This window comes from Vulpes vulpes, chromosome X, assembly GCF_048418805.1.
Source record: "Vulpes vulpes isolate BD-2025 chromosome X, VulVul3, whole genome shotgun sequence".
NCBI lineage: Eukaryota > Metazoa > Chordata > Mammalia > Carnivora > Canidae > Vulpes > Vulpes vulpes.
This window is the reverse complement of record NC_132796.1, coordinates 55,384,231-55,404,825: the sequence shown is the minus strand read 5'-3', so window position 1 is coordinate 55,404,825 and position 20,595 is coordinate 55,384,231. Positions and strand designations below refer to the sequence as shown.

Below are 20,595 nucleotides of genomic sequence, written 5' to 3'. Positions count from 1 at the left end.
ACCTTTTAGTCTTAAGAGGCTCGGGCTGTCATCTTTCGCACAGCGTGTTCCTGTGCTCTCGTTTATGTTGAGTGGGGAAACAGAGACAAAAAACAGAAAGAGAGATCAGAAAAGAGATGGAGGGGACGCAGTGCGGTAAAAGCACAATAGGCGGACCCAAATTTCTTCTGCTTCACCGTTTGCACGGGTTCAGCTCTGCATCTAGGGCTGTAGCATGGAGGTGGAAGGAGAGGAAAGGGGAGGGACTGCACTCCCTCTGAGTGTGCCCAGCCTCGGCTGCCGGGCGGATCACCTTCCGCTCCAACTGGGCCAGTTCCTCCCCGCCATGACTCATGCTTATTGTGCCGGGCCGAGCTCACTCTGCCCTGCAGCCTTACAGGTGGTTTTCGCTTGGTGAGACAGTTCCCGCCAGGCTAGGCAGTGGAGCGCCGCACAGCGCGCCTTCTTGCCTCCCAGCTGCCTGCCAGGCAGTTCCGACCCAGCGCCAGCAGGCCTGCTCGGTCGATCTTCGATCCAAAGATGCGGCGGGGCTGGAAGATGTCTCTGTCCGGGGGGCTGCGGTGCTGCCGCCGACTACTTTCCTGGGTGCCAGTGCTCGTTATTGTCCTCGTTGTGCTTTGGTCCTACTATGCCTACGTCTTTGAACTCTGCCTGGGTAAGTGGAGCTGGTCACCTAAGATGGGGATATTATGCTCCAGCGTAATTGTCTGTCCTACCCTTCACATTGGTGTCCCTCTCCCCCGCGTTTTTAGCCCTCACACTGCAGGATTTGTTTTGTTTTCTTTCTTTGTTGGTTTGCTTGTGGGGAGGGGGTTGTTCGTTTGTTCTTAGCTCTCAGGAGACCTCCGCATCTCCAACCTCTGTCTTCTCACATATTTCTTCACAATCTTCCAGTGAGGGTCCCACAATGTCTCCATCACTTCCCACTGAGATTTTTTTACATTATTCCCTGGCCTTATCCACAAGAATCTCCTGGCTCTTTCCACCAGAACCCCCTTTTCTCATACAGGACAAGCACTTGTGCCTGGTGTTCTCGTTCTGGGGGCTCCCACCCTACAGAATTGAGGAAACAACACACCCTGTATCGCTAAACTGCTTACACTGTGAATCCCATCGATGTATCCAACTAGGAGCCCCACATTTTCGCATTCCCTCCTACTAAAGAATCCCAAAATATGTCCTGTACTGTCTTACTGGTTCTCGTTTTTCCAATACTGGAATTCGTCCTTTTTCCATGATCCTCTCAACTGGCTGAAGTGCTTCATATCTTCTCCAACTTAGGATCCCACAGTATGTCTTGCTTTACTTCACTGAGTCACCCCTTTTCACAAAGCGAAAATGGGCCCTTTATTCTCTTTCCCTGTGGGCTTTACTATTTTGTCATCTTCTCCAATGGAATGAGAGTCCTACAATACATCTTGTCCTGTCCCCTCACATTAGAGACCCTGATTTATCATACTGGGGTTCCCTTTAGTCTTCTAGTTTCCTGCTTTGAGGATCATTCACTCCTTTCCCTTAGGGTCCCCACATTATTTTCTCACACCTCATACTAGGCACCCTGCTTTTATCACAACATGGTCATACTTTGTCCACTGTCTTCTCACATTAGTGTCCTCTTTACCCTCCCATAAGAGTTTGCAGAATCTCTCATATCCCTCCAGTACCACTACTTTTCTAATGATACTCCCCTCTTGTTATCTTTTTTGAAAACTACTCCCACCTCCTTTCCATCTCTCTATTATTGTTAACCACACATTTTACCATCCTGTTTCTCTAGGTTTCTATTATTAGTATTATTTTATCTTACTTCCCTCTAGGGTTGTCCTTGTCCTCTGTCTTCTCAAACTAGGAAAACACCATCCTTTTCTACTGGGATTTCTAATATTTCCTTCCCAGTCCCATAGGAGCCTCATTTTTTTTTTAAAGGTTTTATTTATTTATTCACGAGAGACACAGAGACAGAGAGAGAGAGAGGCAGAGACATAGGCAGAGGGAGAAGCAGGCTCCCTGAGGGGATCCCGATGCAGGACTCGATCCCAGGACCCTAGGATCACACCCTGAGCCAAAGGCAGACGCTCAACTGCTGAGCCACCCAGGCGTCCCAGGAACCTCATTTCTTGTCCCATTTCATCAGACCACCCCTTCTATAAATCTAGAGTCTCCTCTTATACCCTGTCCTGTCACATTATGGAGCATTCCATCCCCCCCTTATCTGTAAAATGGTTCCCACAATATATTTTATGCTTCCAAACTCAGAATTCCACAGTATTTCCTGACACAAACTTCAACATCCTATCTTTTATGTTCCTCAATTGTATTACCCCAGTCACCTATCCTTATCACTAATGGTTTTATAGTGTTCTTGTAAATTCACAATGGAGTTTTCATATTATATCCTGTCTCCTCGCAACAGATCTTCTGTTTTTATCACAGTGAGAACTCCTCTTGCCTCTGTCCTCTCACATTGAAGAATTTCAAACTCTTCTCAAAGGAGATTCACTAATAGTTATTGTCACTTCATTATTAGAAATTACACTTCTTTTATTTATTCATGACACACACACACACACACACAGAGAGAGAGAGAGAGAGAGAGAGAGAGAGAGAGGCAGAGACATAGGCAGAGGGAGAAGCAAGCTCCATGCAGGGAGCCTGTTGTGGGACTCGATCCTGGGACTCCAGGATCACACCCTGAGCTGAAGGCAGATGCTTAACTGCTGAGCCACCCAGGCGTCCTGAGAAATTCTACTTCTAGCACCTTTTAAACTTTTGTCCTGCAATGATCCCCATTAATTCAGTATGAAGTTCCAGCATATTTCCAGTCCCTTTACATTAGGACTCTTATTTGTCCCATTGGTGATCCACGCACTGCCAAGTCCTTCCACGATAACTTTATTTCTTTATACTGGGTTCTTATCATCTTAAAAATTACAGTTCAGGTGCCGTTTTCTCCAACCCCAGGACCTGACCCTTATTACTACTTAGGAAGTTACTACTAAGGAAGTTCTTACAACTTCCTTCCTTATATATTTGACAATATATACTATATATATATATATATATATATATATATATATATATATATATATATAGCAATAGTTTACTCCAATTAGGTGGACATTAAGTAGGGAGCCAGGAGATGGCTTTGTTTTCCAATATAGAAATTTCTTCTAATTAACTATGTGTGAGAGTTTGAATTATCCACGTCTCCTTAGATTTATTATGGAAAATGTAGAGAGATGTTATAAATAAATTCATTAGTTGCCTTTATAGATGCAAATTTAGGCTGTATTTCTTTTTATCTCAACCTTTATTTCAACCTTTACCTCAACAATATACCTCAGCTTTATCGATGAGTATTACGTGGACTATGCAATGATTAGAAAGTTTTATTATTCTCAGACTTCACCACTTTGCCCTTTTGAATGACTGATTAAAGGATTAAAAGTTCACCTCCATTATTATACTATGGATTTTGCTTCTTAGGATCAATGCCATCTTGTAAACACTACTAAGCATATTTTACAATTTTGCAGTACTGACTTATGTGAGCTTTGTCAAGCATTCAATTGAAAACTTAATAATGATAATGCCTAACACTTACATAGTGCTTAATTTGTTCTAGGCCATGTTCTAAGTACTGCAGATATATTAGTTCTCCCTATATTAAATCACTTAATCCTCACAATAACCGTATAAAATAGGTACCCATTTTACGGATGTGCAAACTGAGGGATGGATCAAGTTAGAATTAGTGAAAATAATCAAAGTAAGCTTAGAGTTTTTTTTTTTTAAATTTTCAGAGCACTTGCTATATGCCAGGCACTGTTTTAAGTGGCACACACACATATACACCCACACAAACATAATCCTCATAACAACCTTATAAGGTGCATGTCCATTTTAAAGACAAGAAACAGGCAAAGACAGATGAAGAAGGTTGCCTAGGGTCATAGAGCTAGTAAATGGCCTACCTTGGATGCCAACCTAGGCAGTATGGTTCCATAGTCCATGCTTTAGCCACCACAATGTTGAAACTCTCTGCCTTCTATCAGCCAATAAAGAAGTAAAATCTTGTGAATAACAGGCCAAATGCAGCCTGCAGATGTATTTTATTTGGCCTGCGCAGTGTTTTCATTTTGTATCAGTTGCCATTATTTAAAAGCCGAGAGAGTAAGGTAGCCTTGACTTCCAATTCTGGCTCTGCCTTCATTCTGTCATTTTCGTTTTGCAATCTTCTGAAATGTTGCTGTCAGAGGTTAAATCACATTTTCCCAAGTCACTTGTTTAGTAAATATTAGAGAATTGAGCATTGAGGCTGCCTGAAATGAAAACAACACAACCAAATGAACAGATTCAAATTTTAATATGACACAAAAGGTTATATTAAGGACCTAACTTCTTTCTAGAAATAAACCTGGTATCTTTATATGTAATTTCATGTTAGAACTGAAGCTAAAAATGATATTGTTCTCTTATAATTCTGTCTGATAAAGCTTGAATTCTGCCACTTACTGACTAGGAGATCTGGGGCAAGTTACCTAATCTTTATCAACCAGGGTTGCCTAACATGGTACCTCGCTTATATGGTTGCTCACTCATACCACAAATACTTGCTTAGCACCTACTATATGCCAGTTAGAACATTGTTGTTGTGAGATAATATAAAGCATATGTATGTCTTTTTTTGAAAAATGTCTATTTATATCTTTTGCCTATTTTTAACTGAATTATTTGTTTTCTGGGTGTTAAGTTTTATAAGTTCTATACATTTTGGGTACTAATCCATTATCAGATAGGTCATTTGCAACTGTCTTTACCCTTTCTGTAGGTTGTCTTTTACATTTGTTGACTTTACTTTGCAGTGCAGAAGCTTTTTATCTTGATAAAGTCCCAATAGTTTGTTTTTACTTTTGTTTCCCTTGCCTTCATAGCTGTGTCTTGCAAGAAGTTGCTATGGCCTAGGTCAAAGAGGTGATGGCCTGTCATCTTTTCTAGGATTTTGATAGAGTCTTTTCTCACGCTTAGAGCTTTCAACCATTTTGAGTTTATCTTTGTGTATGGTGTAACAGAATGGTCCAGTTTCATTCTTCTGTATGTGGCTGTCCAATTTTCCCAACACAATTTGTTGAAGAAGCTGTCTTTTTTCCCCAGTGGATATTCTTTCCTGCTTTGTTGAAGATGAGTTGACCATAGAGTTGAGGGTCCATTTCTGGGTTCTCTATTCTGTTCTATTGATCTATGTGTTTTTGTGCTAGTACCATACTGTCTTGAAGATCACAGCTTTGTTTTAGAACTTGAGGTCAGGCATCATGATGCATCCAGCTTTAGTTTTCATTGTCAACATTCCTCTGGCTATTCCGGGTCTTATCTTGTTCCAAACAATTCTTATGATTATTTGTTCCAACTCTGTGAAGAAAGTCCATGGTATTTTGATAGAGATTGCATTGAATGTGTAAATTACTCTGGGTAGCAAGACATTTTCACAATATTTATTCTTCCAATTCTAGAGGATGGAATGTTTTTCCATCCCTTAGTGTCTTCCTCAATTTCTTTCATAAGTAATCTGTAGGATTTAGAGCACAGATTCTTTACCTCTTGGGTTAGGTTTATTTCTAGGTATCTTATGGAATTGGGTGCAATTGTAAAATGGATTGATTCCTTAATTTCTCTTTCTTTGGTCTCATTGTTAGTGTACAGAAATGCCACTGATTTCTGGGCATTGATTTTGTATCCTGCCACACTGCCAAATTGCTGTATGAGTTCGAGCAATCTTGGGGTGGAGTTTTTTTATGTTTTCCGAATACAGTATCATGTCATCCTTGAAGAGGCAGAGTTTGACGTCTTCTTTGCCAATTTGAATGCCTTTTATTTCTTTTTGTTGCCTGATTGCTGAGGCTAGGACATCTAAAACTATGTTGAATAGCAGTGGTGAGAGTGGACATCCCTACTGTGTTCCTGATTTTAGGGGAAAGGCTCTTAGTTTTTCCTCATTGAGGATGATATTTGCTGTGGGCTTTTCATAGATGGCTTTTAAGATGCTGAGGAATGTTCCCTCTATCCCTACACTCTGAAGTGTTTTGATCAGGAATGGATGCTGTATTTTGTCAAATGCTTACTCTGCGTCTATTGAGAGGATTAAATGGTTCTTGTTTTTTCTCTTGTTGATATGATCTATCACGTTGATTGCTTTACGAGTGTTGAACCAGCCTTGCATCCCGGGGATAAATCCTTCTTGGTCATGCTGAATAATCTTAATGTACTGCTGGATCCTATTGGCTAGTATCTTGTTGAGAATTTTTGCATGTGTGTTCATCAGGGATATTGGTCTATAATTCTCCTTTTTGGTGGTTTCTCTCTATGGTTTTGGGATCAGGGTGATTCTGACCTCATAGAACAAGATTGGAAGTACTCCTTCCATTTCTATTCTTTGAAACAGTTTTAGTAGAATAGGTATTATTACTTCTTTAAGTGTTTCTTAGAATTCCCCTGGAAAGCCATCTGGCCCTGGGCTTTTGTTTCTTGGGAGGTTTTTTATGACTGCTTCAATTTCCTCACTGGTTATCGGCCTCTTCAGGTTTTCTATTTCTTCTTGTTTCAGTTTGGGTAATTTGTAGGTTTCCGGAAATGCATCCATTTCTTCTTGATTGCCTAATTTGTTGGCATATCATTGCTCATAATGTTTTTTAAATCATTTGTATTTCCTTCGTATTGGTTCTGATCTCTCCTCTTTCATTCATGATTTTATTAATTTGAATATTCTCTTGTTTCTTTTTAATAAGTCTGGCTAACGGTTTACCTATTTTAGTAATCCTTTCAAAGAGTCATCTCCTGGTTTCTTTGATTTGTTCTACAGTTCTTCTGGTCTCTGTTTCATTGAGTTCTGCTCTAATCATTATTATCTCTCTTCTTCTGCTTGGTTTAGGCTTCTTTGTTTGTCTTTCTCCAGTTCCTTTAGGTATAAGGTTAGCCTGTGTATTTCAGATTTTTTCCAATTTTTTGAGGGAGGCTTATATTGAGATATATTTCCCTCTTAGGACCATTTTACTGTATCCCAAGGATTTTGAGCAGTTGTACTTTAATTTTCATTAGTTTTGATGAACCTTTTTAATTCTTCTCTAATATCCCGGTTGACCCATTCATCTTTTAGTAAGATCCTCTTTAACCTCCATGTGTTTGAGTTCCTTGCAAATTTTTTGTGATTGAGTTTGAGTTTCAAAGCATTGTGGTCTAAATATGCAAGAAATAATCTCAATCTTTTGGTATTGATTGAGACCTGATTGTGACCCAGTATGTGGTCTATTCTGGAGAGAGTTCCATGTGCACTTGAGAAGAACATGTATTCAGTTGCATTAGAATGGAATGTTCTGTATATATCTGTGAAATTCATTTCATCCACAGTGTCATTCAAGACCCTTGTTTATTTGGTGATCTTCTGCTTAGAAGGTCTGTCCTTTGCTGAGAGTGGAGTTTTGAAATCTCCTATTATTAATGTATTAATATCTATGTGTCTCTTTACTTTGGTTATTTTTTTAAAGAGTTTGTTTATTCATGAGCGACATAGAGAGAGAGAAGCAAAGACATAGACAGAGGGAGAAGCAGGCTCCATGCAGGGACCCCGACGTGGGACTCAATCCCGGGACTCCTGGATCATGGCCTGGGCTGAGGGCAGGCACTAAACCACTGAGCCACCCAAGGATCCCTACTTTGGTTATTAATTGATTGATATAATTGGCTGTTCTGACATTTGGGGCATAAATATTCATAATTGTTAGGTTTTCTTCTTGGATAGACTAAGTATGATGAAGTGTCCCTCTTAATCCCTTAGTACAGTCACTGTTTTAAATTCTAATTTTTCTGATATGAGGATTGCTACTCCAGCTTTCTTTGAAGGACAAGTTGCATGTTAAATGGTTTTCCACCCCCTCATTTTCAGGCTAAAGGTGTCCTTAGGTCTAACATGAGTCCCTTGGGCAGCCCAGGTGTCTCAGCAGTTTAGCACTGCCTTCGCCCAGGGCCTGATCCTGTAGACCCGGGATCAAGTCCCATGTCAGGCTCCCTGCATGGAGCCTGCTTCTCCCTCTGCCTGTGTCTCTGCCTCTCTCTCTCTCTCTCTCTCTCTCTCTCATGAATAAATAAATAAAATCTAAAATAAAATAAAATAAAATAATTAAAATAAAATAATAAAATAAAATAAAATAAAATAAAAAATAAAATAAAAAAATAAGTCTCTTGTAGATAGCATATAGATGGGTCTTGCTTTTTTTATCCAGTCTGAAGCCCTGTGTCTTTTGATGGGATCCTTTAGCCCATTCATGTTCAGGATAAATATTAAAAGGTGTGAATTTAGTGTCATAGTATAACCTACAGAGTCCCTGTTTCTGCAGATTATTTCTTTGGGCTCCCTTTTTTGCTTACAGGGTCCCCCTTATTATTTCTTGCAGAGCTGGTTTGGTGGTTACATATTCTTTCAGTTTCTGCCTATCCTGGAAGCTCTTTATCTCTCCTATTCTGAATGACAGCCTTGCATAATAATGTATCCTTGGCTGCATGTTTTTCTCGTTTAGTACCCTAAATATATCATGCCAGCCCTTTCTGGCCTGGCAGGTCTCCGTGGAGAGGTCTGCAGTTAATCTGATATTTCTCCCCATATAAGTTAAGAATCTCTTGCCTTGAGCTGCTTTTAGGTTTTGTTCTTTATCTTTGATATTCGCAAGCTCCATTATTATATGTTGGGGTGTTGATTGATTTTTGTTGATTTTGCGGGGCCGGAGGGGTTCCTCCTGGATCTGAGTGCCTGTTTCCTTCCCCAGAGTAAGGAACTTCTCGGCTATGATTTGTTTAAATATACTTTTTGGTTCTTCTCTCTCTCTCTCTCTCTCTCTCTCTCTCTCTCTCTCTCTCTCAGTCTTTCTCTCTCCCTCTCCCTCTCTCCACCCTCTGGAATCCCAAAAAGATCAACATTATTCTTTCTCAAACCTTCACTTTTTTCCCGGAGCCTCTCCTCATGGGCTCTTAATTGTTTTTCTCTTTTTTCCCTCAGCTTCCTCCCTTTCCAACTTTTCTTTTATGTGACTCTCTCATGCCTCATTTCACCTATCTGTTAGAGCATCCGTTTTAGACTGCATCTCAGTTAATGTATTTTTAATTTAGCTCTCAATTCTGCAGTTAGAGCATCTCTAGAATGTTTTATGCTTTTTTTTAAGAGCCACCAGTAATTCTATAATTGTACTCCTGAATTGTACCTCTGACATGTTACTTAAATCCACATCCATTAGATCTGTGGCAGAGAATATTACCTCTGGTTCTTTCTTATGTGGTGATTTCTTCCTTCTAGTCATTTTGTGCAGTGCAGAATGCCTGTATGAGCAAGCAGAGTAAAAAAATACCATCCACTGGGGGGATCCCTGTGTGTTTCAGTGCTTTAGCACCTGCCTTCAGCCCAGGGCATGATCCTGGAGTCCCAAGATCGAGTCCCACATTGGGCTCCCTGCATGGAGCCTGCCTCTCCCTCTGCCTGTGTCCTTGCCTCTCTCTCTTTGTCTCTCATAAATAAATAAAATCTTTAAAAAAATACCATCCACGACCTAAGTAAAATATACCCAAGACAATTCCAAATAGGTCAGGGACCAGAAAATAAAAGGAAAAGAAAAAAAAAAAAAAGACCACAAAAGTGAAAAACAAATGAAAAAAAATAGTAGAAATTTTTAAAAAGACTGGGAGGATGTGGTGGGGGAGAGATAATATAGTCCTACCTAGTGGACCAAGACGGTGGTCCTCTTGGTTCTGAGTGTATTTTGGTCTTATGTTAGAAGGTGCTAAATCTCTAATTTACATAAACAGAAAAACTTATAGAGAGAAACAACAGCAGCAACAAAAACAAGAAGTCAAAAGAAGGGGGCAGCATGGGAAGGAAGAGAAAATATAATCTCAAAGAGTGGACTAACACGGTGCTCCACTTGGTTCTGAGTTTATTTTGGTCCGTGTGTTAGAATATACTAAATTGCAAAATTATAAAACAAAACAAGACCAAAAAAAAATCCCATAACGTTTATCTATAAAAATTAAATTGAATATATTGAAAGAAGTGAAAAATGTAAAATATATCTATGAGATGTAATTGTAAATATATGAAAGTCAAAAAGGAAAAAAGTTAAAAAAGGAAGAGTTGATAAAATATTTTAGTTAAGACAGGAATAAAGAAATAATATTGCAAATTTTTAACCTGAAAGATAAACGTATCATAAGGAAAAAAACCTTGAGTTCTAGAGACTATTTTCCCTCAGTCCTGGAGCTTTCCAGTGCTACTTAGTCAGTAACCTAGCTTTCCCCTGCTTTTCCAGCTGATCTTCTGGTGGAAGGGCCCGCTGAGCTGATTCTCAGGTGTCTGTGCCTGGGCGGAAATGCCCCATTCCTTGCCAGGTGGTTTGGCTCAGTTGGAACTGTTTGTCCTGTGAGGTCTTTGTTCCCTAGAGTCCATACCTCTCCATGGTGAAAGGAGAAAAAAAGTTTTCGTGGTCATATCTGTAGCCCCAGAACTTAGGGCTCTGAGCAGGTACCAAAATCCAGTCTTTTGTGCACACTGGCACAGATCCTCCTATGGGCAGGAATGGGGGCACTAGTTCCTACAAATTGAAGGGGGCCAGGTTGTGGAAAAGCTTTTGACATCTTGTGAGCTCCCCAGCTCCACCTTTCCTGGAAGAAATGGAAGATAGTCTGCTCTGTCTGCCACCAGAACCTGGGGCAGACAGGTTCTGCTGCTAGACTGTGGAGCAGGTCCACCTCTCCCAGATGCCGGGAGGGTTGCTGCATTCCAGTTCTATACTGAGACCTACGACAACATGGGTCCCATGATACCATCATTGTTGGCAGTTTATGGCACAAGGTGAGCTTTCTCCCGGGCATCCATATTCTTACTGTATCTCTGGGCATATTGAGACTTCACTGCCCCTCCTGCAATTCTGCCCTATTTCACTACTGAGGATTTTTCAAGCAGGGAAGACTCTCTCAGGAACAGATTTCTAAAGGTCTCGATTGTGTGTGGTACCACTTTCCTGTAGCAGCTTACAAAGGCTCCCCCGCCTCTGCTATTTATCTTCCGATATAACACCCCCCCCCCCCGTTTCTCTTCCCTGCACTCCTACCTTGTAACAAGCGAACACTTTTCTCTCTGTAGCATTCCAGCTGTTCTCTCTTAACTTCTCAGGTTGAATTCTTAGGTGTTCAGGATGGTTTGAAAGTTATCTAGGTAAATTTTCAGGACCAGATGAAACAAGGAGCCCTACTCTTCTGCAATCTTGCTGCCTCCTCTAATTTCCTTATCTTTTAAATGTTATTGTTTTCATTGTTATTCATTTCTAGTTTAATTCCTTTGTATCAGAAAAGAAGCTTTGAATGATTTCAAACTTTTAAATTTATTTATATTTGTTTTTTAGTCTAATATGGTGTATAATGTATAATGTTCCATGTATATTTGAGAAGAACGTATTGAGTTCTTGAGTTAAGTTTGTTATTGAGTTTAGTGTTCTACATATGTCTGTTAGATGAATTGTTTTATAGTGTTGTTCATGTCCTCTGTTTTCTTTTTTTTTCTAATTAAAAAAATTTTTTATTGGAGTTCAATTTGCCAACATATACCGTAACACCCAGTGCTCATCCCGCAAACTGCCCCCTTCAGTGCCCATCACCCAGTCGCCCCAACCCCCAACCCACTTCCCCTTCCACTATCCCTTGTTCATTTCCCAGAGTCAGGTGTCCCATGTTTTGTCACCCTCAATGATATTTTCACTCCTTTCCCTTTATCCCCTTTCACGAATTTTTATATTCCCCAAATGAATGAGACCATATAATATTTGTCCTTTTCCGATTGACTTATTTCACTCAGCATAATACCCCCCACCTCCCTCCACATCAAAGCAAATGGTGGGTATTTGTTGTTTCTAATGGCTGAGTAATATTCCATTGCATACATAGACCACATCTTCTTTATCTTTCGATGGACACAGAGGCTCCTTCCACAGTTTGGCTATTGTGCGCATTGCTGCTATAAACATTGGTGTGCAGGTGTCCCGGCGTTTCACTGCATCTGTATCTTTGGGGTAAATCCCCAGCAGTGCAGTTGATGGGTAGTAGGGCAGTTCTATTTTTAACGCTCTGAGGAACCTCCACACAGTTTTCCAGAGTGGCTGCACCAGTTCACATTCCCACCAACACTGCAAGAGGGTTCCCCTTTCTCCACATCCTCTCCAACATTTGTTGTTTCCTGCCTTGTTAATTTTCCCAATTCTCACTCATGTGAGGTGGTATCTCATTGTGGTTTTGATTCGTATTTCCCTGATGGCCAGTGATGCAGAGCATTTTCTCATGTGCTTTTTGGCCATGTCTATGTCTTCCTCTGTGGAATTTCTGTTCATGTCTTCTGCCCATTTCATGATTGGATTGTTTCTTTCTTTGCTGTTGAGTTTAATAAGTTCTTTATACATCTTGGATACTAGCCCTTTATCTGATAGGTTATTTGCAAATATCTTCTCCCATTCTGTAGGTTGTCTTTGAGTTATGTTGACAGTTTCTTTTGCTGTGCAGAAGCTTTTTATATTGATGAAGTCCCAATAATTCATTTTTGCTTTTGTTTCTCTTTCCTTCATGGATGTATCTTGCAAAAAGTTACTGTGGCCAAGTTCAAAAAGGGTGTTGCCTGGGTTCTCCTCTATGATTTTGAGGATTCTTGTCTCACATTTAGATCTTTCATCCATTTTTAGTTTATCCTTGTGTATGGTGTAAGAGAATGGTCTAGTTTCATTCTTCTATATGTGGATGTCCAGTTTTACCAGCACCATCTATTGAAGAGATTCTCTTTTTTCCAGTGGATAGTCTATCCTAATTTGTGGAATATTAGTTGATGATAAAGTTGAGGGTCCACTTCTGGATTCTCTATTCTGTTCCATTGATCTATGTGTCTGTTATTGTGCCAGTACCACAATGTCTTGATGATCACAGCCTTGTAGTACAACCCGAAATCTGGCATTGTGATGCCCCCAGCTATGGCTTTCCTTTTTAAACTTCCCCTGGCTATTCGGGGTCTTTTCTGATTCCACATAAATCTTAAGATAATTTGTTCCAGGCCTCTGAAGAAAGTCCATGTTCATCAGGGATATTGGTCTATAATTCTCCTTTTTGGTGGGGTCTTTGTCTGGTTTTTGAATTAACGTGATGCTGGCCTCATAGAATGAGTTTGGAAGTATTCCCATCCTTTCTATCCTTTGAAACAGGTTTAGTAGAATAGGTATGGTTTCTTCTTTAAATGTTTGATAGAATTCCCCTGGGAAGCCATCTGGTCCTGGACTTTTGTGTCTTGGGAGGTCTGTGACTGCTTCAGTTTCCTCCCTGGTTATTGGTCTGTTCAGGTTTTCTATTTCTTCCTGTTCTAGTTTTGATACTTTGTGGTTTTCCAGAAATACATCCATTTCTTCTAAATTGTCTAATTTATTGGCATATGCTGCTCAAAATATATTTTTAAAATCGTTTGTATATCCTTGATATTGGTTGTGATCTTTCCTTTTTCATTCATGATTTTATTAATTTGAGTTTCTTTTGTTTTTAATAAGGCTGGCTAATGGTTTATCTATCTTATTGTTTCAAAGAACCAATTCCTAGTTTCATTGATCTGTTCCACAGTTCCTCTGGTCTCTGTTTATTTGAGTTCTGATGGAATCTTTATTAACTCTCTTCTTCTGCTTGGTGTAGATTTTATATGCTATTTTTTCTACAGTTCCCTTAGGTGCGAGTTTAGCTTGTGTATTTGAGTTTTTTCCGGTTTTTAAATGGATGCTTGTATTGTGATCATTTACCTCTTAGGACAGGCTTTGCTGTATCTGAAAGATTTTGAACGGTTGTATCTTCATTTTTATTAGTTTCCATGACTGTTTTTAATTCTTCTGTAATTTTGTGGTTGACCCATTCATCTTTTAGCAAGATACTCCTTAACCTCTAGGTGTTTCAGTTTCTTGGAAATTTCTTCTTGTGATTGCATTCGAGTTTCAAAGCATTATCGTCTGAAAATATGCAGGGGCCAATCCCAATCTTTTGGTATCGGTTCAGACCTGATTTGTGACTCAGTATGTGGTGTATTCTGGAGAAAGTTCCATGTGCACTTGAGAAGAATGTGTATTCAGTTGCGTTTGGATATATAGTTCTGTAAATATCTGTGAAATCCATCTGTTCCAGTGTGTCATTTAAAGCTCTTGTTTCTTTGGAGATGTTGTGCTTAGAGATATGTCGATTGTAGAAAGCGCTGTGTTCAAGTCACCAAGTGTATTATTATCTAAGTATGTCTTAACTTTGGTTATTAATTGATTGATATACTTGGCAGCTCCCACATTTGGGGCATAAATATTCATGATTCTTAGGTCCTCCCGTTGGATAGATCCCTTAAGTATGATAGAGTTTCCCTCTTCATCTCCTACTATACAGTCTTTGGGATAAACTTTAATTTATCTCATATGAGGATGTCTACCCCTGCTTTCTTTTGAGGACCATTTGAATGGTAAATGGTTCTCCAACCTTTTATTTTCAGGTTGTAGGTGTCCTTACATCTAAAATGAGTCTCTTGTAGACAGCAAATAGATGGGTCATGCTTTTTTATCCTGTCTGAAACCCTGCGCCTTTTGATGGGGTCATTAAGCCCATTCATGTTCATAGTTACTATTGAAAGATAGGAATTTAGGGTCATGATGATACCTATTCAGTCCCTGTTTTTGTGGATTGTTTCCTTGGACTTCTTCTTTCTTTTACAGAGTCCCCCTTAATATTTCTTGGAGAACTGGTTTGGTGGTCACATATTCTTTCAGTTTCTGCCTATCTTGGAAGCTCTTTATCTCTCCTTCTATTCTGAATGAGAATTTTGCTGAATAAAGTATTCTTGGCTGCATGTTCTTCTCATTTGGGACCCTGAATATATCTTGCCATTCCTTTTTGGCCTGCCAGGTGTCTGTGGAGAGGTCTGCTGTTACCCTAATACTTCTCCCCATAAAAGTTAGGGATCTCTTGTCTCTTGCTGCTTTATGGAGCTTCTCTTTATCTTTGAAATTTGCAAGTTTCACTATTAAATGTCGAGGTGTTGAGCGGTTTTTATTGATTTTACGGGGGAATCTCTCTATCTCCTGGATCTGAATGCTTGTTTCTGTTCCTGAGTTAGGGAAGGTTTCAGCTATGATTTATTCAAATACACTTTATTGTCCTCTGTCTCTTTCGTCGTCCTCTGGAACCCCAATTAAACGTAGATTTTTCCTTCTGAGGCTGTCATATATTTCCCTTAACCTATATCATGCTCTTTTCATTGTTTTTATCTTTTTTCCTCAGTTTTTTCCTTGCCATCGACTTGTCTTTATGTCACTCACTCATTCTTCTACCTCGTTAACCCTTGTCGTTAGGACCTCCCATTTGGATTGCATCTCATTTAATTGATTTTTAATTTCTTAATTTTTATTTTTTTTTTATTTTTAATTTCGGTCTGATTAGATCTAAATTCTGCAGTCATGAAGTCTGTTGAATCCTTTATGCTTTTTTCTAGAGCCACCAGTAGCTTTATAATTGTGCTCCTGAATTGGCTTTCTGACATTGAATTGTAATCCAAATTTTGTAACTCTGTGGGAGAGAGGACTGTTTCTGATTCTTTCTTTTGTGGTGAGTTTTTCCTTTTAGTCATTTTGCTTAGTTCAGAGTCGCCAAAAACGAGTTGTACTGGTAAAAGGAAAAAAAGAGAGAAAGAAAGGGGGGGAACAAACAGAAAACAAAAAACAAGGGGGAGTGTCCTCTGATTCTATATACTGTAAATCCCTTGACTTCTCCTGGAACTTTCTAGCAGTGCTTGGTCAATAACTTGCTTTTCTCCTGTCCTTCCAGCTGGTCTTCTGGCGGAGGGGCCAGCTGTGCTGATTCTCAGGTGTGTGCACCTGGGGGAACTGCCCAGCCCCCTGCAAGGTGCATGGCTCAGTGGGAGCTGTTTATCCTGTGATGCCTCTGCTCAATCCCAGTTACCAGGTGACACCAGAAGGAACAACAGTGGCGGCAGCCAGCTGGCCAGCTCCAGAGTCAGCCCCACAGTAACTACTGCAGCTCCCAGTCTGCAGAGTTCTGCATGCTCCGGGGGTGGGCGGGGCACCGATCTGCACACCTTGGGGCTACCCCAGGGCAGGAGAGTCCTTACTGCCCTGTGTCCTCCTGTCCCCCACATGTCCCTGGGGGAGTGCCAGATCTTGGTTTGTGTCCCCCAGCGCCCTTTGCTCCGATGCCTGCACTGCTGGAATCATGCCGCCAGGGCCATGCAGGCCCTCCACAGTGATCTGCCACCTGAGCTGCTCCTGGGGCCCTGCCCAGTGTGCGTTCCAGCCCTTTCGGGAGCTCGGCCCGTAGTGAGTGGCACGCTCTACCCCAGGGTGCAGTTCCTCTGTTAGTGCCCCTGGGAGCCTGAGGGCATCCCTGCCCCTCCTGGAATCCTGCCAGCGGCTTTCCGTCCAAGAAGATTGGTAAAGTTTCTGCTTCTCCGGGCCTGTGCTTTCCTGTCCTGGGGGCACTCACCTCGACTTAGCCCTACCCCCTTGGATGCTTTCTTATTTCTTTATTTCTTTATTTATTTTATTTTGTTTCTTTATTTGTATTTTTTTCTGTCTTCCTACCTAGATAGAAGTGGGAACTCTTCGCACTGTAGCATTCCAGCTGTTTTCTCTTTAAATCTCAGGACAAATTCGTACGTTTTCAGGATGATTTGAAAGTTATCTAGGTAAGTTGGTGGGGACAGGTGACTTGGGGACCCTACTCTTCCGCCATCTTGCCCCACCTCCTGTCCTCTGTTTTCCTATTGATCATCTGCCTAGTTTTTCTGTAGTCTCAACCTAACACTTTTTTCAAGTTTTTACTTAAATTCCAGTTAGTTAACATGCAGTGCAACATTAGTTTCAAGTGCACAGTATAGTGATGCAACACTTCTGAATGACACCAAGTGCTCATCATAACAAATGCGCTCCTTAATCTCCATCATCTGTTGCAGTCATCCCCCCCTCCACCTTCCCTCGTCTATAATTTGTTCTCTATAGTTAAGAGTCTGTTTCTTGGTTAGTCTCTTTTATTTCCCCATGTTCATTATTTTGTTTCTTAAATTCCACATATAAATGAAATAATCTGATAATTCATCTTTCTCCGACTAATGTATTTCTTTTTCTTTTTTTGTATATTTTTATTGGAGTTTGATTTGCCAACATATTGTATAAAAGCCATGCTCATCCTGTCAAGTGCTCTCCTCAGTGCCTGTCACCCAGTCACCACTTCCCCCTGCCCACATCCCCTTCCACAACCCCTTGTCGTTTCCCAGAGTTAGGAGTCTCTCATGTTCTGTCACCCTCTCTGATAATTCCCACTCATTTTCTCTCCTTTCCCCTCTAATCCCTTTCAATTTTTTTATATTCCCTATGTGAATGAAATCATATAATGTTTGTCCTTCTCCGATTGACTTACTTTACTCAGCATAATACCCTTCAATTCTATCCACATTGAACCAAACAGTGGGTATTCATTATTTCTAATGGCTGATTAATATTCCATTGTATATGTAGACCACATATTCTTTATCCATGCATCTTTTGATGGACACTGAGGCTCTTTCCACAGTTTGGGTATTGTGGACATTGCTGCTATAAACATTGCAGCGCAGGTGTCTCAGCTTTTCACTGTATCTGTATCTTTGGGGTAAAACCCCAGTAATGCAATTGCTGGGTCGTAGTGCAGTTCTTTTTTTTTAACTCTTTGAGGAACCTCCACACAGTTTTCCAGAGTGGCTGTACCAGTTCACATTCCCACCAACATTGCAAGAGGGTTCCTCTTTCCCCACATCCTCTCCAATATTGTTTTCTGTCTTGTTAATTTTTCCCATTCCCGCTGGTGTGAGGTGATATCTCACTGTGGTTTTGATTTGTATTTCCTGGTATGCAAGTGATGTGGAGCATTTTCTCATGTGCTTTTTGGCCATGACTATGTCTTCCTATGTGAAATTTCTGTTCATATCGTCTGCCCATTTCATGATTGGATTGTTTGTTTCATTGCCTTTGAGTTTAATAACTTCTTTATGGATCTTGGATAGTAGCCCTTTATCTGATATGTCATTTGCAAATATCTTCTCCTATTCTGTAGGTTGTCCTTTAGTTTTGTTGACTGTTTCTTTCGCTGTGCAGAAGCTTTTTATCTTGATTAAGTCCCAGTAGTTCATTTTTTCTTTTGGTTTCCTTGCCTTCATAGTTGTATCTTGCAATAAGTTGCTGTGGCCAAGTTCAAAAGGGTGTTGCCTGGGTTCTCCTCTATGATTTTGAAAGATTCTTGTCTCACATTTAGATCTTTCATCCAATTTGAGTTTCTCTTTATGTATGGTGTAAGAGAATGGTCTAGTTTCATTGTTCTGCATGGGGCTGTTCAATTTTCCCAGCACCATTTTTTTGAAGAGACTGTCCTTTTTCCAGTGGATAGTCTTTCCTGGTTTGTGGAATAATAGTTGACCATAGAGTTGAGGGTCTGTTTCTGGATTCTCTATTCTGTTCCATTGATCCATGTGTCTGTTTTCATGCTAGTACTGCACTGTATTGATGATCACAGCTTTGTAGTACAACTTGAAATCCAGCCTTGTGATGCCCCCAGCTCTGGTTTTCTTTTTCAGCGTTCCTCTGGCTATTCGGGGTCTTTTCTGATTCCACACAAATCTTAAGATGATTTGTTCCAACTCTCTGAAGAAAGTCCATGGTAATTTGAAAGGGATTGCATTGATCGTGTATATTGCCCTGGAGAGCATAGACATTTTCAGAATATTAATTCTTCCAATCCATGAGCATGGAATACTTTTCCCATCTCTTTGTGTCTTCTTCAATTTCTTTCAGAAGTGTTCTGTAGTTTTTAGGGTATAGATACTTTACCTCTTTGGTTAGGTTTATTCCTCGGCATCTTATGCTTCTGAGTGTAATTGTAAGTGGGATTGACTTCTTAATTTCTCTTTCTTCAGACTCATTGTTAGTGTATAGAAATGCCACTGATTTCTGGGCATTGGTTTTGTATCCTGCCACAGTGCCACATGGCTTTATGAGTTCTAGCAATCTTGGGGCGGTGTCTTTTGGGTTTTCTTTTTTTTTTATTTTTTTAAACATTTTTTTAATCTTTATTTATTTATGATAGTCACAGAGAGAGAGATAGAGAGGCAGAGACACAGGCAGAGGGAGAAGCAGGCTCCATGCACCGGGAGCCCGATGTGGAATCGATCCGGGGTCTCCAGGATCATGCCCTGGGCCAAAGGCAGGCGCCAAACCGCTGCGCCACCCAGGGATCCCTCTTTTGGGTTTTCTATGTACAGTATCATGTCATCTGCCAGGAGGGAGAGTTTGACTTCTTTGCCCATTTGAATGACTTTTATTTCTTTTTGTTTTCTCGTTGGTGAGGCTAGGACTTCTAGTACTATGTTGAATAGGAGTCGTGAGAGTGGACTTCCCTGTCATGTTCTTGTTCTTAGGGGAAAGGCTCTTAGTTTTTCCTCATTGAGGATCATATTTGCTGTGAGCTTTTCGTAGATGGCTTTTAAGATGCTGAAGAATGTTCCCTCTATCCCTTCACTATCAAGAGTTTTCATTAGGATTGGACGCCATATTTGTCAAATGCTTTCTCTGCATCTATTGAGAGGATCATATGGTTTCCGGTTTTTCTCTTGTTGATATGATCTATAACGTTGATTGTTTCATGAGTGTTGAAGCAACATTGCATCCCGGGGATAAATCCTTCTTGGTCATGATGCATAATCTACTTAATGTACTGTTGGATCCTATTGGCTAGTGTCTTGTTGAGAATTGTTGCATCTGTTTTCATCAGGATATTGGTCTATAATTCTCCTTTTTCTTGGGGTCTTTCTCTGGTTTTGGAATTAATGTGATGCTGGCCTCATAGAACGAGTTTGGAAGTATTCTGTCTCCTTCTATCTTTTTAAACAGCTTTAGTAGAATAGGTATGGTTTCTTCTTTAAACGTTTGATAGAATTCCCCTGGGAAGCCATCTGACCCTGGACTTTGGTGTCTTGGGAGGTTTTTGATGGCTGCTTCAATTTCCTCCCTGGTTATCGGCCTGTTCAGATTTTCTATTTCTTCCTGCTCCAGTTTTGGTTGTTCTGCTCGAATCTTTGCTAACTCTCTTCTTTTGCTTGTTGTAGTTTTTATTTGCTGTTTTTGTGAGTTCCTTTAGATGTGAGGGTAGTTTGTGTAATTGAGTTTTTTCAATTTTTTCCAGGATGTTAAGCTAACATTTAAATACCATCTATAGTTCCCTTCTATTCTATTAATGTTAGGTTCTTATATTTGGGGTTGTCTGTGGTTCATTTTGTGCATTTTTATAATTTTACATATTCTTTATGAGTTATTCCCTTTAGCAATTAATATCATTTGCTGCCTCTTATATTAATTTTTACATTTTTATTTAAATTCCTGTTATTTAACATATAATGTAGTATTAGTTTTAGTTGTACAATACAGTGATTCAGCACTTGCATACAACACCCAATGCTAATTACTCATGCACTCCTCA

At 40.1% G+C, this 20,595-nt stretch overlaps 1 protein-coding gene across 5 annotated transcripts in view; it reads left to right on the top strand.

Annotated features, from left to right (window-relative positions):
• The first annotated feature begins 258 nt into the window (after positions 1-258).
• The window catches only part of ZDHHC15 (zDHHC palmitoyltransferase 15), a 172,635-nt gene continuing 152,298 nt past the window's right edge, over positions 259-20,595 (top strand). For 2 of the 5 annotated variants that reach the window (XM_072744823.1, XM_072744824.1), the window contains exon 1: positions 298-655. In XM_072744823.1, coding sequence (XP_072600924.1) covers positions 520-655 — 136 coding nt within the window. In that variant the 5' untranslated portion in view covers positions 298-519. Of the gene's footprint in view, positions 656-20,595 lie in introns of all 5 variants that reach the window. The other 3 variants (XM_025987814.2, XM_025987813.2, XM_072744825.1) reach the window with 3 other exon arrangements.